General features: G+C 36.5%; 1 protein-coding gene across 1 annotated transcript in view; it reads left to right on the forward strand.

Annotated features, from left to right (window-relative positions):
- Positions 1 to 1,764: 1,764 nt before the first annotated feature.
- SLC7A11 (solute carrier family 7 member 11) overlaps positions 1,765 to 24,408 on the forward strand; it is a 116,422-nt gene continuing 93,778 nt past the window's right edge. Inside the window, exons 1-4 of the mRNA XM_007941217.2 lie at positions 1,765 to 2,041; positions 6,394 to 6,520; positions 15,429 to 15,544; positions 19,819 to 19,944. Coding sequence (XP_007939408.1) covers positions 1,765 to 2,041; positions 6,394 to 6,520; positions 15,429 to 15,544; positions 19,819 to 19,944 — 646 coding nt within the window. The remainder of the gene's footprint in view (positions 2,042 to 6,393; positions 6,521 to 15,428; positions 15,545 to 19,818; positions 19,945 to 24,408) is intronic.

The raw sequence follows: 24,408 nt of genomic DNA on the forward strand, positions 1-24,408 counted from the left end.
AAAAAGTAGGAGGACAATCTTCCTTTAGTTTCTTTTTTAGGAGTTTCAATGAGATTGAGTGAAGAAAATACCTGTTTTTATGTTTTGAAAGATACAGCATATGAGAAAAAATAACTATTTTGGCTTAATAAACACCCTGACTTGGTACAGTTAAAGCAAATTCTATGGGATTTAGGTAGATAATATAAAAAAGACATGATATTGCCTCAATTATTGTATGGTAGAGCATTGCTATAATATATAATTTTCTCAGGGGCCAGTGTACAGAAAATAGTCTGACTTTCACGCTGCTTTCCCAGTGTTGTGAGGTTCAGAAGCATATTTAAAGGTATGTGTAAATATAGCTTCAGGGTAATGATAACTAAATCCAAAACCACTTATAACCAATGCCAAAAGTCATATATAGGAGTTCTTTGCTTTGTTTTTTGTTTTGTGGACACTTAATGTTTTGCCTTTCTTGCTCTTTCAAAGTAAATAATTTAATCTTAGCTTACATTTTTAATGCATTTACAAATGATACTCATGCTATAACGGTAGTTCATACAGTTTAGAAAAAAAGCAATACGTAATGCTATCACTATCCACAACTATTATTCTGTGTATTATTTTTCAGGCTTTTGCTATATGCATGTTTTTATGTAATTGTGATTTTTGCTTAATTAAAAAAATATTTTTTTGTAATTCAAGAGAACAAAATGCAAATGATTAATATATGTCTTTTACTTAGTTTAGAAAATCATCTAGTAGTGATAAAAAAACAGAAAATGACTATTTTCTGGGGTCACTGTGATTTTTAAAGTTTTCGTGCTCTGATGATAATTTTAAATTCTAGTTTATCATGGGTAGTAAGAAAAAGTTTTCTTTTGATTATAAGTAATGCTTATAATTGCTATGTGTGTGACAGTAACTACATAGCATAGAATCATTCTATTTTTGTAAGCACGGGATTTGACAGTTACTAAAAACCCCTCCTCCAAAAAAAAATAATAATAATAAGCAGGATACAAATTATGAAACCTAAATTTTGTTATAAACCATGTAGCTTTGGGTTACGTTCTAGTGTGAAAACAGTAGTGTATAAAATGTCTTTACGTACAGGATAAAGGAAAAAAAAAGAAAAAGAGAAAACAAACTCCTTACAATGAAGCAGTCTATTTCCTGTTTCATTTTCTTTCGCTTTAAAAAGCTTTTGTTCTTCACTAGAAGTTGCTTCAAATTTCTGGGAAGGTCTGTTCCGCATTTACTATTTCTGGATTGGTTAAGATTCCTTTTAAGTATGTGCTTTGTTCTCTGAAAAGCTTAGGTCAGTTGAGCAACATGCTGCTACTGTTTGTTTTTTTTTTTTAAAAAAAAAAAAAAAGAGCTGAGTAATGCTGGAGACTTCTCATGTGGCTGATGCAAACCTGGAGAATTTGCATCATCACTTAGCTGGAGTAAATTGGCGTGACAGGCGGGAGCTTAAATACAAGCCCATGAGGAAGCTGAGCTGGTATGTAATGATAGGGCGGCAGCAGCAGCCACAGCAGCAGTGGTAGTAGGAGGAGATGCAGAACCGAGAGCACCATTCACACACAGGTGTTTCTGAGTAGTAATTAGATAGCTGTGAAAGATAGAATACACCTTTGAGTTTTCACCTGTGAACACAATAGCACTGAGACAGACAATCTGAAGGCAAAGAGGAAGGGATTGTTCAGTCCCATTAAGAGACACCAAAGTTGAAAGTATTTTTCTTCCTGTTTTGTTTTTCCCCTGTGTACCACTACCATGGTCAGAAAGCCTGTTGTGTCCACCATCTCCAATGGAGGTTACCTGCAGGGAAATGCTAACAGGAGGCTACCTGCTAAGGGTGGCAAGGAGCCACCTGGGCAGGAAAAAGTGATGCTGAAGAAGAAAATCACTTTACTGAGGGGAATCTCCATCATCATTGGCACCATCATTGGCGCAGGAATCTTCATCTCTCCTAAGGGTGTGCTTCAGAACACAGGCAGCGTGGGCATGTCTCTGATTATCTGGACGGTCTGTGGGGTCCTTTCACTATTTGGTGAGTGCATCTTCTTCTTTGGGGGTGTAACTTGGGCTAAGCAGCTTGCTCTCTGGGGAAGCAAGGGGTAGTTTTTAGAGTGAGTGGTAAAGGTAGCACCAAATTGTCTGATTTTACTTAGGTATCTGAATTACTCACATACAGTATCTACTGTTAGCATGATCCTGAATTGCTTCCTGCAGGCTGTAATCTCTTTTCCTGACTAAGACAAAGTATTTTTTATGATTTTTTCCCTGTGGTGATGAGAGCAAAGGCTCACTTTGATGACCCAGTAAGATACACAGGAGCTGTCTGCACTGGGCAGTTGTGCTTAGTTACGTATGTTTGGGGTGTCCTGGCAGCTGGCACACTTGAATGAAACACCTGTGAAGTGAAGCCCAGCATGGCCTAGTTAGACACAGAACGGTGTGCTCAGCAGAAGTTTCACTGACTTTTATTGGCAAAACAAATGGGTAACAGTATTTTCTTTTTAATTCTTTAACTCCATATGCTTGCCAGTTCCTAATATTCAAAAGACCTTGACGTGGAAAGATATATGATGATAATATAACTCAATTCCTGTGATAAATGGGGAATATTGCAATGGCCTGAACATATTTCAAATATTTTCAACTTTCCGTCACTTCCCTATACCTATAAACTTTTGTAATATAAATTATAAAACTTCAATTGCGTGTTAGTGTGCAGTGCTTGCCCAGGTCTGTTTTCTTCATCTCTGTCTCACTGTGTCTCAAGGGACACAGATAACTTGACCACCTGTTCACTGAGTTAATGGACATGGCTGGTAGTATGATTATTAATTTTTCTTCACTATTTAGATCTCTTTATTGATGTGAGAATTAATGGTAAATGAGTAATAAATGCTCCTTCATGAGATGGGCAAATTACTGGAAAGCTACATAAATTAGTGATAAGGGCCACAAAAGCTGGTGAATAGTCAAAAACAACAACAAAATAATGAACTGAATTTGATTTCTGCCATAGGCCAATGGTCAAGATAGATTTTCTTTTCTCTAGTAAATAGTTGTGCTTTGATTCCAAAAGACATTAATTACTCTTTGAAGGAACAAATTCTTTATCCCAACTCTAGGACCAAGTACGAACTGTTGGTCCTTTAAGTACCAAGTCATTCATTCTTTCTACTAAGCCCTTGCAATGTTTTAATCCATTGGTTTTGGCATTCATATAGAGATCATAAATGTCCATTATTACCCATGCAAACTAAATCCACTGCCATTGAGTTGAATCCAACTCATAGCAACCCCCAAAGAGTTGCCAAGGCTGTAAATCTTTGTGGAAACAGACTGCCTTATCTTTCTGTCCATTGTTAGGGAAGAAGTGTTTTAAGTAAAACTTGTTAAGTCAATATCTTGGTTAATATAGAAAGCTTTTTGGAGACATTTTTCAGTTTTTTAAATGTTTGTGGTGTCACTTATGTGAGTAGCATGTAATTTATATAATGTTAAGTAATAATCATGGACCGTTATGTGTTCAGTATACAACTTTCCATTCCAGTAGAAAATTTGGGATTAATATGGCTATACAAAAACTGTTATAGAACCATTAGCCACTATTAATATTAAAATTATTCTGGCATATGTATTTATAGATAAACAGAAAATGTAATTGTTGTTCCTCTTAAATAATTTTGTGCATCATCAGCCTTTAATCTACCTACAGCATTTCATAAACTCGGAATGAATCAATGTCTAGTAGGGAAACCACAACAAGTTTCCTGGACACTTGTATACTTATGTGCATGCAACTCCCACCATGTAATTAGATTTTTGAATGTGAACATGTGCACACACATTTGCACACATATTATTTAGATATAATAAAATGGACTGCCTTGAATGTTAAACTAGTTACTATGATAATATGCCTCTGCAATAAGTATCTCATCTCAAGAAGTTTACTTAAAAAAAAAAAAAAAATTACTGGCTAAGGAGACTAGCTAAGGTTGCATTTGAGGTGGTATTCTGTGATTACTGATTACAGGGAGTGTGCTCTTAGATTTATCTATTTATCTGTATTTGCATTACATTTGTCCCTTTAGTTACTAGGAGCTTTTGATAGACGTGACTCCATAACAAGAAACAAATCAAAATGTAACAAATTCTTTCTTTCTCCTAAGACTCTATGGAATTATGCGACAAAATGTAAGGAATCTGTGTATTAGGTTTATAATTTTTTAAAAGCCAAGGTCAGTACATACATTTTTACATCTTAATTCATTTTTTTTTTTTTTTTTTCATCTGGACAAAGTGGTTATGGAACTTGAGACCTTTAAACAAAAAACTCATTCCCTCAGAAATTGGTTTAAACCAGGGGCAACATCCTGGAGTTTCAACAAAGCATACACAGGTCTAGGTATTGATTCTCTGGCAATAAATTCTAAGGTACTTAAGACTTTTCCCAATAACATGTTATATTGGATGATTTTCCAGACAGCCTACCAATATGCCAACTGAATCCCAAAGAAAGATGAGTTGCAGTTAGTTAGTTAGTTACAGTAGTTGAATAATATCACCCATTCCTAAATATCAATCTGCAGACTAGATAGTTCTGTATTATCTAGGAGTATTTTAAACAAATGGAGATTCTTAAACCCATCTGTTGGTAAGCCTGATTTAGAGGGTCTGGGATATGGCTTTATAGTCTGTTTTTTTATTTGGTTGTTTTTTTAAATTAAAAATTCTTCCCTGGTAATTCTTATGCAGTGCAGATTCAAGAGTCAGAGAATTGATATTCACTGGATATCCAAGTTATATTAGACAGTTCTAGCTGAAATTTTGTTGTTGTTAGTTGCCATCGGTTGGTTCTCATGAGGAACCCATGCACACTGGGATTAGACCACAGGGTTTCCATTGGCTTATTTTCTAAAGTAGATCACTTGGCCTTTCTTCTTTGGCCTTTCTTACTGTGGAAACTCTATCAAAACCTGTTCAGCATTAGAACACATAAGCCTCAACTGATGGAAAATTTGTGGCTATGCTTGAGGACCATTGGCTGGGAATTGAGCTCAGATCTCCAGTGTGGAAGGTGAACATTGTGCTACTGAACTTCCACTGCCCTCATCTGAACCTTTACTCATTAGCAAAAATGTTCCACACTTTAGTCTCTGAAGTAGCTCAGGCAAACATTGTGTGTCATATTTAAGCACTTAGCAGTAAATATAAAACTTTCAACATAACCTTGAGATATATTTTTCATTATCTTAATAATTAATTAATCAGGTTGATAGGTATAGCTGTATTTCCTTAGGGCTTGTGATGCATCAGGCCTGGTACATTCCTTGGCACACATTGCTACAGTTACACACACAACCCACTTATAAGGTGAGAATTGAGATCTCCATTTTATGGGGGTGAAGGTGAGGTTTCCTTAACAGGTTATATAACTTGTCAAAGGTTCATGTGAATTGTATTACTAAATGTTAAAATTTTGCCCTCTAATCAATTGTACCTAATGGAGTGTAAGTACATAAGCATATATAAATGCATAAGTATACGTAAGTATAAATTTTAATTTAATCTTTTTAAAAAGCATGTTCTTTTAGCTACCTGGAAGTGTATACTTCAAAAACATACTTTTGTCATGGTTCGAGAAAGTGAGTATCAGAGTCAGAATTGTGTTAACAAACAAAACCAAACTCACTGCCATCGAGTTGATTTTGACTCATAACGACCCCCTTTGGGTTTCTGAACTGGTAAATCTTTATAGAAGTAGATTGGCCAGTCTTCTTTCCGCAGAGTCGCTGGTGGGTTTGAACTGCCAACCTTCTGGTTAGCAGTCAAATGCCTTAGGCAGTGCACCACCAGAGCTCCTTTAACAAACAAAGTATATCCTGAAAATTAAATGAATTCTTGTAAGGCCTAGAATACATACTTTTCTGAAGAATAGATACCATTTATTTTGATTTGCCACAGAAAATCATTTATTTAAAGGGTTTCAATTATAATGAGATCAGTTTGGGATTATTTTTGTCTTGATTCAATGGTTGTGTTTTCCAAAAATAGGTAATATGATTGACATCTATCTTTTCTTTGTTCCTAGGTTTCAGATTCTAAATTCTGAAGCATGTGATAATTGTTTTAGAAGTTTGCCTGTACCATCACAAGGAATATAGCATTGTTCCGACAGAATGAAATAGATTTCAAATGTAGGGAAGTTCCAAGAGGAAGTTGGTGTTTCTTAGCAATCACATAACCATTATTTGTCTTGAGATTAGAATGCCATTCAGAAGTGGTTGTTAGTCTCACGCAACCTAAATATTGTTGTATCAGTGCTTCTGCTCAGTGACTTGATAAGATGTTAAATTTGCACTTTTTATTATGACTATTCCACAGGAGCTTTGTCCTATGCTGAGTTGGGAACAACTATAAAGAAATCTGGTGGTCATTACACATATATTCTGGAAGTCTTTGGTCCATTACCAGCTTTTATACGAGTCTGGGTAGAACTGCTCATAATACGGTAAGAGCATAGATAGGAAAATAATAAAGACAAATAAATCTGTTACATTATTTTTCTGAATCACCTTGGTTATTTTACTAATTAGGTATATGTATGTCATGTGATGATGTTATAAACATGTCTACTTTAGGACATAAAATCTGTGATAAAATACTTTCCTGTATTCATATTTTGAATACAGTTTTGCCACTGGGAGTAGTGTACAACCCTTGCTAAATTTTAATGAAAGTTCTTTTCTCTAATCTTCAATTATTCTCTTTGACATTTCTAGGAAAGATGTTGGTTTGAAAGGATATAAATCATTAAAATTCACCTTGATAAAAGATATTAATTTGTCTGACCAGAAACATTTAAATGTTATACTAGGAACTGGAGTTTTCTTATTGTAGATCATACTCTTAAGTCATTTAATTTTATATAATTTTTGTGACTAAGAAACTTCTGTGCCTAAAAACATAGTGTGTCATTGGGTCTTATACTTCACACACAAAAGAAAACATTTACGTAAATGACTCACTTCCTCACGTTAAACAAATCAATGAACTATAGTTATGAAAGCTTCTTTGATTTTATGGTTGTAACGATGTGTTCCCTTTTGTGATTACCTTGGTTTAAAATCAAAGCAAATAGTGCTAAGTCACTCTGAATAGCAATTTTCCTTAAACTTTGTGGGAAATTTATGATGTCATAGGAGTGGTTTACAATATCACAGTCCCTTGACATTGACTGTTTCAGTAATATGTGACTTGAATATTATGATTACAAAAGTTACTGGGAATAACTTGTGAAACCTGTTCTTACTGTAAACTTATCAGACATACACACCTAAGACCTCATTGAGCTTTTCTGTCTTCTGCAGCTTAGTGGCAAATGTAGATCTAGTAAGTATCAACTCTTCACTAATCATGATTTTTATGGTCCTAGGAGTATTTTTTGTTGCTTTTTTTTTTTTTTTTTTTAACAGAGAGCTTCAGAATAGTTCTTAATTCTTTGCTAAAACCTTTTTTCATTTCAAACAATCTCTACTATTTAAAAGTTGTTATAATAAAACAGGAAAGGGAGGGACCAGGAATGGCCTTCAGGACCTCAGGAGTTGCAGGATATCCAAGTTAAAAGGGGTGGGAGGCAAGGCTAGGCCCCAAGCCCCCTAGAGCCAGGAAAGGGAGGGACCAGGAGCAGCCAGGGACCAGAGGCAGGTTTCAGGTAAGAATTAGGTAAGAGCCTCGAGGATGCAGAAGTTTCCAAGGAGAAAAACTTTTCTGTCAGTTTGTCATACTGTGAGGCTTGTATATTGCTGTGAGGCTTGAGGCTGTACCACTGGTGTTTCAGACACCAGAAGAGTTGCACATAGTGCACACGTTTCAATGCAGCTTGCAGACTAAGACAAACTAGGAAGAAGGAGGAGGCCACCCGCTTCTCAAAACCTGGCCAGGGAAAACCTTAAGAATACCAGACAAACACTTCCTGAGACATTATTGGGCGACTTTATGAATACCTTGGAAACATTGACACAGTGCAGGAAGACTAGCCCCTTGGATTGGAAGGCACCCAAAATAGGGCTGGGAAAGAGCTGCATTATCAGAGTAAAATCAGCCTTACTCAAACAGATAAAGTAAAGCTTTCAAGACCTCCATGTGCTGATGTGGCATGGCTCAAATTGAGGAGAAACAGCTGTAAATATCCATTAATAATCAGAACATGGAATGTAGAAGTATGAATCAAGGAAAATTGGAAGTTGTCAAAAATGAAATGAAATGCATTAAGATTGTATCCTAGACATTAGTAAGCTGAAATGGACTGGTTTGGCCATTTTGAATCAGACAACCATGTGATCTACTATGACGGAAATGACAAATTGAAGAGGAGTGGTGTGGCATTCATCATCACAAAAGATGTTTCCAGATCTGTCGTGAAGTACAATGCTGTAAGTGATAGGATAATATCCATACGCCTACAAGGAAGACCAGTTAATACAACTATTAGTCAAATTTATGCACCAACCATCAAAGCAAAAGATGAGGAAATTGAAGATTCTTATCAACTTCTGCAGTCTGAAATTGATCAAACATACAATCAAGATGTGTTGCTTATCACTGGTGATTGGAATGGAAAAGTTGGAAACAAGAAAGAATCACCAGTAGTTGGAAAATTTGGCATTGGTGACAGAAATAACGTTGGAGATGGCATGAGAGAATTTTGCAAGGCCAATGACTTATTCATTGCAGATACCTTTTTTCAACACTACAAACAGCAGCTGTACATGTGGAGTACACAAGAATCAGATCAACTACACTGGTGGTTAGAGGCAATGGAAAAACTCAGTATCTTCAGCCAAAACCAGGCCAGGAGCTGATTGTGGAACAGACCATCAACTGCTCATATCCAAGTTCACTTGAAGTTAAAGACAATTAAAACAAGTCCATGAGAGCCAAAATATGATCTTGAATATATCCATCCTGAATTTAGAGGCCATCTAAAGAATAGATTTGATGCACTGAACACCAATGACCAAAAACCAGAAGAATTGTGGGATGACATCAAGAGCATCATCCATGAAGAAAGTGAGGTCATTAAAAAGATGAGAAAGAAAGAAGAGACCAAAATGGATGTCAGAGGAGACTCTGCAACTTGTCCTCAACTGAAGATTAGATAAAGCAAATGGAAAAATGACTAAATAAAAGAGCTGAACAGAAGATTTCAAAGAGCAGCTAAAGCAGACAAAGACAATTACAATAATGAAATGTGCAAAGACTTGGAGTTAGAAAACCAAAAGGGAAGAACCACTCAGCATTTCTCAAGCTGAAAAAACTAAGGAAAAAATTTAAGCCTCGAGTTGCAATATTGAAAGATTCTATGGGCAAAATATTGAATGATGCAGGAAGCATCATAAGAAGATGGAAGGAATACATAGAGTCATTGTACCAAAAAGAGCTGGTTGATCTTCATCCATTTCAGGAGGTGGCATATGTTCAAGAATCAATGGTATTGAGGGAAACAGTCGAAGTTGCACTGAGGGAATTGATGAGGAACAAGGCTCCAGGAATTTATGGAATACCCGCTGAGTTATTTCAACATTAGGAAGCCATTGGGGGCACTCAGTTGGTTATGCCAAGAGATTTGGAAGACAGCTACCTGGCCAACTGACTGGACGAGAACCATATTTGGACCTATTCCAAAGAACAGTGATCTCACAGAATGTGGAAATTATCAAACAATATCATTAATAGTGCATATAAGTAAAATCTTACTGAAGATAATTCAGTAAGATAATTAATTGCAACAGTATATTGACAGAGAACTTCCAGAGGTGCAGGCTGGATTTAGAAGTGGATGTAGAATGAGGGATATCATTGCTGATGTCAGATGGATCTTGGCTCAAAATAAAGAATACCAGAAAGGTGTTTACTTGTGTTTTGTTGACTATACAAAGGCATTTTATTGTGTAGATCATAACAAATTGTGGATAACATTGAGAAGAATGGGAATTCCAGAACACTTAATTTTACTTATGGGGAACCTGTACATAGACCAGGAGGCTGTCTTTCAAACAGATAAAGGGAACCCTGCATGGTTTAAAATCAAGAAGGGAGTGTATCAGGGTTATATCCTTTCACCATACTTATTCAATCTGTATGTTGAGCAAATAATCCGAGAAGCTGGACTTTATGAAGAATGTGGCATCAGGATTGGAGGAAAAGACATTAACAACCTGCGCTATGCTGGGGACAGAACTTTGCTTGCTGAAAGTGAGGATGACTTGAAGTACTTATTGATGAAGATTGAAGACTACAGTCTGCAGTATGGATTACATCTCAATATAAAGAAAACAAAGATCCTCACAACTGGACCTATAAGCAGCATTATGATAAATGGAGAGAAAAGATTGAAGTTGTCAAAGACTTCACATTGCTTGGTTCTACAATCAATGCCAATGGAAGCAGCAGTCAGGACATTAGACAACGTGTAGCATTGGAAAAGTCAACTGTGAAGGAACTGTTTCAAGTGCTGAGGAGCAAGGATGTCTCCTTGAGGACTAAGGTGCACCTGACACAAGCCATAGTATTTTCAATCGCCTCATATGCATGTGAGAGCTGGACAATAAATAAGGAAGACGAAAGAAAAGTTGATGCTTTTGAGCTGTGGTGTTGGCAAAGAATGCTGAAAGTACCGTGGACTGCTAAAAGAACTAACAGGTCTGTCCTGGAGGAAGTGCAGGCAGAATGCTCCTTGAAAGCTAGAATAGCCAGATTTCATCTCACATACTTTGGTCATGTTGTCAGAAGAGACCATTCCCTGGAGAAGGATGTCATGCTTGGTAAGGTAGAGGGTTGACGAAAGAGTGGAAGGCCCTCAATGAGGTTGATTGACACAGTAGCTGCAGCAATGGGATCAAGTGTAGCAAGAATCGTGGAGCTGGCTCAGGAAAAGGCAGTGGTTCGTTCTACTGTGCATAGGGTCGCTATGAGTCGGAGACAACTCGATGGCACTCAACAACAGCATAATAATAAAATAAAGGTAAAGAAGTATTTGTTCTTTCTGTAAAATCTCTTTACCTGAGATATTCCTTCTCCTTTCTAACTATCTGAATCTTATGTACTCTTCAAAAGTCAACTTAAATCCTGTTTTCCATAGCTAATTGCTTGTTCTCTCTGTTGTTTTCAAGTGCCATTGAGTCAGTTCTAACTCATAAAAACCATGTGTAGAACAGAAGAAAACACTGCCCAGTCCTGTGCCATGCTCACAATCATTGCTGTATTTGATCCCATTGTTGGAGGCACTTTATTAATCTGCCTTGTTGAGGGTCTTCCTTTTTTCACTAACCAAGCATGATTTCCTTCTCCATGGACTGATCCCTCCTGGTAACATATCCAAAGCACATGAGATGAAGTCATTCCATCCTTACTTCTAGGAGCATTCTGGCTGTACTTATTCTGAGACAGAATTATTCACTTTAGCTTGTAATATTTAATCTCTTAATTCTTCTGAAAAAATGAAATCTCAGCTTTTTATTTGCTATCTCAGCTTTTCATTTGATAGCTTTTATTCTTACTTAATTATTTTAGGTATCTGTGTTCTGTTTCTTATCAAACTTGGAAGCATTTTAAGCACGTAGACCAGGTCTCACACTTTTTTGTAACCCTTATACTACTGACTTCAGTATAGCGCATGTTATAGATACTAAGTTATTTTTGATTAAGTGGATGAAACTTTAATGTTGTAAGTAGCGTAGTGCCTAAGGCACTTGACTGCTAACCAAAAGGCTGGCGATTCAAACCCACCAGCCACTCCTTGGAAGGAAGGTTGGGCAATCTATTTCCATAGTGATAATGCCTCGGAAACCCAAGGAGGGGTCACTATGAGTCGGGTCCGACTCGATGGCAAACAACAACGACAAACATTCAAATGAGCACACTACTTATTTAGAGAATTGATCTGTTAACATGGTTGACTTTGTACTCTGATAGTTGGATTTGAATCCATCTTTAGCCTTGTGTTAGTTGTGTGACTTTGAGCTGGTTGCTTGGCCTTTCTTAGCCTCCTCTGTAAAATGAGCGTCATCATTCTGTATATACAGGTATAGCACTTACTCGTGAATTTATTCATTATAAAAACACTGAATGTAATAGGTACATCAAAGCAATCTAAAGAGAAGTATGCCATAGTGCCTACTCTGAAGTAAATCATAGTCAAATATTGCTTTAATTAAATGATTTAATTTAATTATATAATTTTAATGCAAAAGAATGGCCTTATGATGTGTGTGTATGTGTGTGCATGTGAGAATATGTGGTTTGACAGAGAAAATTACCTAGATACATCTAGAGGCATTTTAAATGGATTCCTTTGTCATAAAGGGCTCATAATGTTAAGCTGGCCTTTCATATGGGCAGAATAATGAATGACTGTAGAGATGAGCTAGGTATTTTTAACATGCTCATACCAAAACTCCTGGTACCCAAATACTTCACATTAAAACTATAATTCTATTAAATAACTCTTGCAATAAGTAAACTGTAAAATACCAATTTCAAAGAATGAAATATTACCCATTAATACACAGCAGGGCTCATTAGATTGAATTTACTCATTCAATATAAATTCTGTACATACTGAGTTCCTACTATGTGCAGAGGAGCTATGGTAGCGTAGTGTCTAAAGCATTTGACTACTAACCAGAAGGCTGGTGGTTCAAACCTACCAGCCACTCCTCGGAAGGAAGACTGGGCAATGTACTTCCATAGTGATATGGCCTCAGAAACCCAAGGAGGGGTCACTTTGAGTTGGATCTGACTCTATGACAGTGAGACTATATGCAGATGCTATAGTTAACATCAAGGATAAAATAGTTGATGAGGATAGACATAGTCTTTTACTCACAGAGCTCAGAGCCAAGTGGGTGAAATAGTCATTAATCACAAGGTCCTTTAAATGACTATAAAATTGCTACTCTTACAAGAATTGTGAAGATACAACCATGGAATTCTGTAAGAGTATCCTCTGAGAGCTATAACCAGTCAGAGGGAAAGGAAAACTTCCCAGGACTAAGGACAACAGACTAAGATTTGACATATAAAATACAGTCAATGAATTGAAGTGGCTCCAGAAAGAGGCTATTCAGATTCCTCTACTGGCAGGAAGCACTCCGAAGATGCAGGTAGATCTTAGATGAGATGGAACCTTGTTAAAGATTGTTAAGGATGCAATATAAAGGATTTCTGTGTATGCTGAACATGTTTAGAGGCACTAAAGTGATGTGATTGGATTTTCATTTACACATCAGAAAAAATCATAAATGATGGGGAATTGGAAAAATAATTTTGTTTGGGGAAAGAGAAGATAGTCTCTGGGAAAAGAACTTGCTGTTGTTGTTAGGTGCCATCAAGTCATTTCCAACTTCTATGTACAACAGAGCAAATCATTGCCCAGTCCTGAGCCATCACGGTCACTAGCACACTTGAGTACATTGTTGAAGCCTCTGTGTCACTGTAGCTCATTGAAAGTCTTCCTCTTTTTCTCTGGCCCTCTATTTCTCCAAGCAGAGAATCAAGAAATGCATGATGTTGTTCAGTACCAGCAGGGCAAGGTTGGGGAACTATACTAGTTATTGATTTTATGACAATCTAGGAATAAGACAAGAATGTTAGGTATCTAAAAGGAAGAGAAGCTGAGAAAGAAGATTGGTGTGATACATTTAGATTATTCCATATAATGACTTATGTATCTAAAGAATATATATTCATATATGCATATACATACAGTTTTTACTTATTGACATGGTGAGGTTCTAAAGACCACATCATCATGTGAATATAGAAGATGACCATATCAAATCACAAAACAGAAAATGACTACATCAATACAGAACAGGCAAATTTCATCATTACATAACTGCCAAACCACTGAGAATCATGGCCCAATAAAGTTGACATATAACCTTCACCATCACAGCCAGCATTACTCTCAATTCACACCTTGCCATTTGTTACTGTCAGACATGTGTCGTTAATGTGCAAAATAGTTGGATAGTAGATTTTTTACTGTTGAAATAAATGTGAGATGTCAGAAAGTGAGGACTAACGTAGTGCCTAAGGCACTTGATCGCTAACCAGAAGGCTGGTGGTTCAAACACATCAGCCACTCCTCAGAAAAAAGGTTGGGCAATCTATTCCGTAGTGATACCACCTCGGAAACCCAAGGAGGGGTCGCTATGAGTTGGGTCTGACTTGACAGCACGTAATAACAACAACAAATGTATTTGAAATAAAAAGACATGCATAGTTTTCACATAGAAATATTTGAAAAAATTAAAGTAGAATGGTTTGCTTCTTATTTTACTACATACTTGAATTTATTTCATTTTCTTTTCCATGTGTGTTTTCTCAACTATTTAAAATTATGAGTATGGAGGGGTCGCTATGAGCCAAATCAGACTCCATGGCAGTGTTTTTTTTTTTTTTTTTAATGTTGTTGTTGTTGTTGTTATGTGCCGTCGAGTCATACCTGACTCCTCCTTGGGTTTCCGAGGCAGTATCACTACAGAAGTAGGATTGCCCAACCTTCCTTCCGAGGAGTGGCTGGTGGGTTTGAACCGCCAGCCGTCTGGTTAGCAGGCAAGTGTCTTAGCCACTATGCTACCAGAGCTCCTTTTTAATAGAATTAAGAATAACCACTTGGCTCTTCAAGTTTTTATCCCTATAGAAAAAATATGAGTAATACAATGTCAGATATATAAGAATACGTTTGCAGAGAACAATTATGTATACTAAAAAACAAACAAACAAAAAAAACTTACTGCTGTTGAGTCAGATCCGACTCCTAGCGATGCCTTCTTGGGTTTCTGAGGTGGTATCACTACAGAAGTAGAGTGCCCAACCTTCCTTTGAGGAGTGGCTGGTGGGTTTGAACTGCCAGCCTTCTGGTTAGCAGTCACATGTCTTAGGCACTACGCTGCCAGAGCTCCCATACTAAAAACCAGCTGAGTTTCATATTTACTCAACTAACCATGACTCAACCCATTAGCTCTGTACCAGTTATCAAATTCATCCTATGGCTAGAGTTCAATTATTAACTTATGAAGAAAGAAGATGGCTTTTTGTTAGGCCCAGGTCTGTAAGGATGTCAAGTAATAAACTAGTTTTTTAAGGAAAAAAAATTCAAATATGGGAGAGCATTGGCAAAGTAGATAGTACTCAGCCATGTCCTCAAAGATATATGTAGTTTTAAAACAATTATTGTTATTGACAATGCTTCATTCATAATGTTGATGACAACCTAACTTGATAAATTACAGATTTTCATGTTTAATATGTCTTATATGTTAAATAATGATCCTTCAAGAAAGAAAAAAAGCTTAGTGAGAATGCTATTTAGTTTTTTCTTGTAATTAACTTCAATTTATTTCTTCTAGCCCTGCATCCACTGCTGTGATATCCCTGGCATTTGGAAGATATATTTTGGAGCCATTTTTTATTAATTGTGAAATTCCTGAACATGCAATTAAGCTCATTACAGCTGTAGGCATAAGTGAGTATTATAGTTATAAACATGAACACCAACAACAGAGTGATCAGGGAAAGTTTATGCAATCTTTTTGTATGGCAAGACTGCTGTCCACCTTGTGTTCTTTGAATTTATAATTTCTTACCAAATTTTATTTTGAGAATAAAGAAAATAATAAGGAGTTCAAGTGATCCCTGATATTATTTTACATATTAGCTTTTATATTCTATCAAGAGATATGACAGCTAATAATTTTAAAAAAGGAAACAAAAACCACATTTTAATAAAATAGTAGGTGGATTATATACCTAAGAGACTTTTAGAGATGAAATATAATTATTTTATTAAATAATTATCCTATCTGAGCAATAATGTGTTGAATTATAAGTTACTTATTCTCACGGAATTGTGTTTATGTGTTGGATTTCTATGTTGTTGTGATCATACATTTTATGGTATGAGTAGATGTTAATTTTAGCCTTATTATTTTAGCTGCCTATTGATGGTCGTGATAAGAATATTCTCTCAAGATTTGATTACTAGTTGTATTTCTCAATTAGGAGTTTTCCTTATGTTCTCCAAATTAGCAAGTTGTCCATATTTTTATCAATGAGCACAGATATTAGAAATGTTAGAAAAGGAAATAAAGAGGAGCATGTACAAAATTACTTGAATGGTGTGAAATTGAATATGGTTCTAGCTTCCTATAAAACTCTAAGTTCCAATTCCTTGAATATTATGTGAAATAACTTAATTCTAGATGTTGATCAATTTGAATATTATGGGAAAGAAAAACTTAATTCTAGATGTTGATCACCTTACTACTTTAAGAACCAAGATGATTTTTTTAAGTTTTAACTACTCAGAAAATCACATTGGAATAAATGAAACTCCTTCTGAGGAGTGGCTGATGGGTTTGAACTGCCAGCCTTCTGGCTAGCAAAGTATTTCATGAGTATACAAAGAGGAGACCTGGTGGTGCAATGGTTAAGTGTTTGGCTGCTAAACAAAAAGTCAGTGATTCAAACCCTTCAGTGGCTCCATGGGAGAAAAGAGGTGGGGATCTGTTCCTGTAAAGATTACCAAAAAAGAAAAGAAAAAAGAAAACAAATACAAACTAACTGGCATGGAGGCAGTTCTGACTCACAGCATTCTCCGATGGGTTTCAAAGCTGTAAATCTTTATGGAAGCAGATTGCCTCATCTTTCTTCCACAGAGCATCTGGTAGATTCAAACCACTGACTTTTGATTAGCAGCCATATTCCATAACCACTACATGATCAGAGCTCCCATAAAGATTACAGCCTTGGAAACCCAATGAGGTAGCTTTATTCTGTTCTATAGGGCTGTTATGAATCGGAATCCACTTGATGGCACACAACAACAATACAGTTTCAATAGAATAATGAAGAGAAAAATGCACATATGGTAGCAGAGAGGTGAGTGTTAGTTTGCAGGAAAGAGTTAGGAATTATACATAAATATATCTCTAGTGAATGTATTTCAGAATTAAAATACTAGGTACATTCTAGATTCCCTGACTTATGGACGAAAGAAATATGCACAATTCTTCTTCTATGAAATCTCTGGAAAAAAAAAAAAAAGATAAATACTTTAAGTGGATATTTTTAAGTTCTGGAGTGGTAGTAATTAAGAAAGGAGACTTGGTGACACAAATTTAAGCACTCAGCTGCTAACCAAAATCTTGGTCATTCTTACTCACCCAGCTGCTCCCTGGGAGAAAGACCTGATAAGTTATCCCCATAAAAACCCTATAGGAGACTTTTGCTCTGTGATAGGGTCACTATGATTTAAAAAATGGAGCCATAGTGGCACATGGTTAAAGCTCACGGCTGCTAACTGGAAGGTCAGTGTTTTAACACAGCAGCTTCTCCACATGAGAAAGATGTGGCAGTCTGCTTCCATAAAGATGTACAGCCTTGACAGCCTAATGGGTAGTTCAAATCTGTCCTATAGGGTTTTTATGAGTCAGAATTGACCGGATGTATTTTGTTTTCAAAAGTTAAAATAGCTTTATTGATTGAAAATGTTACATATTTATTATAAAGATTATAAAAATAATGCAGAAAAGTAAATAAGAAAAAATGAAAACTATTTAGGATTTGATTTTCTATAGGATTAAATCAATCTTTTGATAAATATTCTTTCAGACTTCTCCTTTTCTTTCTTTTTTTTTCTCTGTCTCATTCTGTACCCATCCATCCATTCTTTTACTTTTGTTTGTTACTTGGGTATCATTCCTTATATATCATAAACATTCATTCATGTAATAAATAGTGAACTGTTTTCTGGTTATCATGTTTTCAAATGATTGCATAGTAATTCATTACATGGTTGTACTTTCATTCTTCTTTAAGAGTTTAAGTTTATTCCAAATTTTTGCTACTGTATATTATGCATGTGAGCTCTGGTAGTGTAGTGCCTAAGGCACTTGATTGCTAATCAGAAGGCTGGCGGTTCAAACCCACTGGCCACTCCTCAGAAGGAAGGTTGGGCAATCTACTTCCATAGTGATACCACCTCGGAAACCCAAGGAGAGGTCGCTATGAGTCAGTTCGACTCGATCGCAAATAACAACAACAACATATATTATGCATTGGTAACATTTGTAGTGATTCTTAAATTCTGAAATGATCAAGTGAATGTACCAGGTGATGGACTCTGTGATTGTACATAGGGAAATCTTCTCTCACTTGCAACTTGAATGCTAAGAAGTGTGTAACTAACTCGTTTTATCCCAAGATGTTTCTTCATATGTATTTGTAATTGTAAAAGTAGGGAGACTGCAGCTTTTTAAAAATAAAGCTTATAGACAATAAATGCAAATTTCCAGAAAAAGTGGCTTTTTGTTGTTGTTAAAACTAAGTAAAGGTTGTGGAACTAGCAGAAAGTTGAAGTCTGCTGTCTACAATTACCTCAATCATTCCAGCAGGGTGCAGATGCCAGGGTCATGGAGAATTACCCTGCCTTTTTGGCTGAAGATAGTTTTTCTAACTGTGGATCCATTTAATTCATTCATTCATTCATTCACTCAACAAAAATGTGTTGATTATTTATCTGTTAAAGGCATAGAGCTGGCCACCAGCAATTTAGAATTGAACAGCTCTTGTTCTATTCTGAAAGTTTTCATGCTCCACAAAGAAAGGAGGGTGGATAAGAATGCTCATGAGAAACTGGTATAGCATCAGTAAGAAAAAGAAACTCTGCTGCTGCTTCAGAACCAGTGTTTGTCCTAGTTTGGGAACTCTTTTGTGTTAGTTACTTTTAACATTTTGTTCAAATGCAAAATATATCTTGGACTTTGCATACTCTTTTGGGGTAGGTTGAACAGCTCCTTGGTGTGCTAATTGGAAAGTGGAGAGGAAAACCAAGAAGGAAAATGCTGGCTAAGGCTAGTTCTAAGGAGCCATAGTGGTGCAATGGTTAAGTTCTGTGATTTGAACTCACCAGTCGTTCAGGAGGACAAAAGACCTGTCAATCTGCTCCCTTAAAGATGGCAGCTTAGGACATGTTATGGAACTATGTCAATAGTAGAATGACAATTCTACTATGTCATAGAGGGTCACGATGAGTCGGAATTGACTCAACAGGACACAACAGCAACAAGACTAGTCCTAAAGGTGAAGAATAAGATCTCAACTAACTTCTCTGTCTTGGCCTTTTTGAGTGAAATTCACAGTGGCAGGAAAAAATATATATATCACCATGAAGATAAGAAATAGCTTCTGTATTGAGATAAAGAATCTAATTTAGCAATCCCATTGCATTCTATGATGACTTCAGGATTCGATTGGAAGATACTTTTATGTGATTGTCAGAGCATTATAATATCCACTCTTATTGACAGACAGAAAGAACAACCCCAAACAGCAACCCATTGCCGTCAAGTCGATTCCAACCAATAGCGACCCTATAAGCCAGAGGACAAAGAACAAGAGAGGAATTATTACTATCTAGAGATGTTATGAAGAAATGCTGGTGGCACTGCAGTTAAATCATTGGGCTACCAACCAAAAAGTTGGCAGTTTGAACCCACCAGCCATGCAAAGTAGTTGCTTCTTAAATTTAATGTGCATAAAAATCACCTGGAGATCTTGTTCAAATGAATATTCTAGTTTAGTAGGTCTGGGGAAGGGTCTGCAAGTCTACAGTTACAACATCCTTTTAGGCAATACCAACACTGCTGGTTCATGGTCCACACTTTAAGTGACAAGGATATAAGATGTCTTCATTCCAAGGAGGGTTCACCATTTGTAACTCCATCTATTTGTTTTCAGCTGTAGTGATGGTCCTAAATAGCACGACTGTCAGCTGGAGCGCCCGGATTCAGATTTTCCTAACTTTTTGCAAGCTCACAGCAATTCTGATAATTATAGTCCCTGGAGTTATGCAGCTAATTAAAGGTATGGACTGAAAAGTAAATGGTTTTTAAAATACGTATCTGCTTTTGGTCTCTTCTAACACAAACTTTCGCTTGTACTAGCAGAATCCCTTAATTAGTCTCTGCTTGTGGAACTTAAACTCTATACTGTCATCTAATTGATTTGAAAGGCTGCTACATTGGGGAGAGAGAGTGAGTTGGTATTTACAGCTGAATGGCAACAGAAGGATTAAGATTGGGCTGAGCAACAAAATAAGGCATCGGTGAAATCTCTTGGTATAAACTGTTTAGAGTGAAAAAAAAAATATTGACAGTTAGTTTTAACTATAGATGAATATGCACTCTTATTTTCACTTAAAATAATTTATGGCTAGTGATGAATTAAAAAATAAAAGATAACTGGAAAGTAATGAAAGATGATCAGGAAAGAAATAATGAAACATAATGAAAGAATCCTTAATTTCTGGTGATTATTCCTTGTGCCTTAAGTATTCTGATAGAAGAGGGGTCAGATATGGAAAAATCTCTCTTAAAACATGACATATTATTTGTCAATAAAAATAGTTGTAAAAGCTTACAATTGTACTATGCTATTTTTAATGTGAAATATGCATTTCTACCAAAATATAACACTATCTCCTGGCTTTATTTGCCTTATTTAGTATTTAATAATAAAAGATGAGATGGTTGAGGGAATGATGCCATGATGTCATTTAGAGTGTTAGTTGTTTTAGAGGAGAAGGAACATACAATCCAGTGGAAACTGTTGGAAGAGGAAAAGGTCAGGTGAGTTATTTAATTGGCAACATATACTGTAGTAGGATATAAATAGGAAGATGAGATGAAATGAGAAAGGAGTGACATACAACTTCGGTATGCTAAGTATTTAATGTTTACATTGATATTGTCTGTTCCAAGAAAGGGAATTTATAGAGAAATTTAATGAAGTTGCAGGAGAATTACTCAAGGCAAAAGGAAATGCCAAAGTTCAGCAAAATCATTGCTGTTGGTCGAGGGATTAAACAATAACAAACCCTGAAAGATCTGTCACTCTGTAGCTGGGGAAAGGGAGCTGCTGTTGTCCATTTAATAAGCCTAATGGGAGATCTTAGAGCCCTGCTAGCTAAATGTGTGCATCAAATTCAGCAACCAGCCAACTCAGAATAAACACAGGAAACATTTTTAATGCTGTCGTTTACAGTGAGAAGACAAGAGCTTGCTCTTCTAATTCACCTTGGCCTCCACTGAGCTGGCTTACTTATATCTGATCCATTAGAAATATAGGCAAAATAATCTGTTTAGTTAGTATATTCTTTTTCTTGCCTAACTCTTTAGTCTTCTGTAAGGAATTTCTTCAGTTTTTAGAAAGTGCAGAAAATCTCTGTCATTGGCCTTATTTTTGCCCTAATTTAGGCTGTAAAGAATGATGTAATTGTCCTTAAACCTAAGAATTTCTTCTTTTATTATTTTATTTTTGCTGTAATGTAAGGCAGGGTTATAGACAGGGTTATAGACTATTGTAAATTTTTCCCATGTATATAGGTATGTGTGAGTTGGGCATAACTAACCCAAAAACCCACTGCCATCAAGTCAGTTCTTTCTTATAGAGACCTTATAGGATGGGGTAGAACTGTACCATAGGGTTTCCAAGACTGGAAATCTTTACAGAGGCAGACTGCTCATTTTTTTTTTTCCCATGGAGTGGCTGGTGCCTTTGAACTGCCAACCTTTTGGTTAGCAGCTGAATGCTTTAACCACTGCACCACCAGAGCTCCTTGGGTTGGAGATAAACCAAAGAAAAATCAAACTCTCTGCGGTCGAGTGGTTCTGACTCATAGCGACCCTTCCTTGGTTTCTGAGGGGGTATCTCTACGGAAGCAGATTGCCCACTTTTCCTTCTGAGGAGTGGCTGGTGGGTTTGAAGCGCCAACCTTCTGGTTAGCAGTCAAATACCTTAGGCACTATGCCACCAGAGCTCCTTGAGTTGGAGAAGTTGTTGTTGTTATGGGCCGTCAAGTCAGCCCCGACTCATAGCAACCCCTTCTTGAGTTTCCAAGGTGGTATCACTGTGGAAGTAGATTTCCCAACCTTCCTTCCAAGGAGTGGCTGGTAGGTTTGAACTGCCAGCCTTCTGGTTAGCAGTCAAGTGCCTTAGGCACTCTGCTACCAGAGCAAATGTTATTATATTGGGAGTTTTGAGAGCAGAGGTTATGATGTTATTGTTAGATGCTTTTGAGTTGGTTCTGAATTACAGCAACCCTATGTACAACAGAACAAAATACTGCTTGGTCTTGCACCATTGTCATAATCATTGCTATGTTTGAGACCATTGTTGCAACCACTGTGTCAATCCATCTTATTGAGGGTCTTCCTCTTTTTTGCTGACCCTCTGATTTACTGAGCATGATATCCCTCTTCAGGGACTTGTCTCTTCTGCTAATAAGACCAAAGTACCGAAAAACAAAAACAAATTCACTGCCAACGAGTCGGTTCTGACTCATAGAGACCCCTCCTTGGGTTTCCAAGGTGGTATCTCTATGGAAGTAGATTGATTGCCCAGTCTTCCTTCCAAAAATCTTTATGGAAGTGGATTGCCCCATCGTTCTTCTGTGGAGCACCTACTTGGTTTGAACCATCAACCTTCTGGTTAGCAGCCAAATACCTTAGGCACTGTGCCACAAGAGACTGCTTTTAGCACTTTCTACAGAATAATACTTTAATTAATACTTATGGTATAAATGCTTGGTTTGACCAGGTCTTCTCCATACAACTGACCAAATATAAAGTAAATTTTAATATTTTCAAGAGTATTCTTAGCAGGTCTATTTTCTCTATCGATAATAATAATAATGATAACGTGATTTCCTTTATCTCCAACTTGAGCACACATTTCTTACATTAATCTGAAACCTCCAAAATAGAAAAACTTTGCAAATATAAATTATACATTTATTTCTCCTCTAACCAGATCCTGAAAATGCCTGTATGTTTTGTATTTACTCACGAAAATGTGCTAAGCTTCCTGTGAATATCATGACTTTCATCATTTTGAGTCCTCTGTTACTTAGCCAAAAAAAATCCATGACATTCAGAAACACTTCTCTTTTGTAACACTCTCATTGAGACTTTTCACTGCAATTTTGCAAGATCTGTGCTTGAGATTTGGCCTGTACATAATTTTGATTTCTCTTATTATTTCATGCTGCAGCCTAAAGGATATTGCCCCTTTAGACCAAAGAAACCACAAATCAACAAAAAAAGAATATCAACAGACTTTTTTTTCCCCTTAAGTTAAAGTATTTATATTGCCCTTTAGTGTGGTTATGGAGATACTTTTAGGAAAACAGAAACGTTTCTCAATTTTAAAAATGAGCTTTACTTGGAATTGAGTATTTTCGGGCAAAAATCATTTGGTATACTGTTCTCTATTTTTGATCCCAATACATTTTATATCAATATGTATATTATGTCTGGGCAATGTGGGCAGCCACTGACTTTTGAGTTTGAAGAGAGAGATTCTTAAATATATATCACCCACCTTCAGTCCCTCTGTGTTTAGTTATGTGAAGACTAACTCGTCTCACATAACTTTGGTCATGTTGTCATAAGGGACCAGTCCCTGGAGAAGGATATCATGCTTGATGAAGTGGAGGGTCACCAAAAATGTGGAAGATCTTCAATGAGATGGCTTGACATGGTGGCTGCAACAGTGTGCTCAAGCACAGCAAGGATTGTGAGGATGGCACAGGACTGGGCAGTGTTTCATTCTGTTGTACATCGGGTCTCTGTGAGTGAGAGCTGTCTCAGTGGCATCTAATAACAACAAATCTTGAAACAAAGCCACATTTTCCATTTGGATAATTTCATTTACTATTTCTTTTTATTGACTGACTGAAGTAAATCTGAGTTTTTATTTAAAAAATATTCAGAGGGTATTTAAGAAAAAGATCAATTATGATTCACACAAGATAGAAAAATATGATGCATAAATGTTTAACTCACATTATTGATGAAAAATTTGTTACAATTTGTTTTAGAATTCAGTATAATTTTTTTCAATGTATTTGGAAGGAATGAACACTCGTCTTTAGAAAAGAGTCAGCAAACTTTTACTGTAAAAGGCAAGACATTTGCAGTTTATTGGCCATTTGATCATATGCTCTGTGTGACAACTACTCAACTTTGCTGTTACAATGAGTCATTACAGATAATATGCAAACAAATGAGCGTGGCTCTGCTCCAGTAACAGGAGGGTGGCAGCTATGATCCACATATATTTTGCCAATGCTTATTCTAGAAGATAGGTTTCTAATGAACTACAGGATATAAACAAAAAATAGAAAGAAAATTCAATGATGTGAGAAGGTAATTCTGGGCTTTCTTGGGGGGTAGGCTCTTGGATATTTCTTTGAATTTCTTCCCAATGATTACATTACCTTCGCTTTTAAGGCGCTCTGGTTGCATAGTGCCTAAGGCATTTGACTGC

This window comes from Orycteropus afer, unplaced genomic scaffold (assembly GCF_000298275.1).
Source record: "Orycteropus afer afer isolate SDZICR_OR568_19922 unplaced genomic scaffold, OryAfe1.0 scaffold00076, whole genome shotgun sequence".
Lineage (NCBI taxonomy): Eukaryota > Metazoa > Chordata > Mammalia > Tubulidentata > Orycteropodidae > Orycteropus > Orycteropus afer.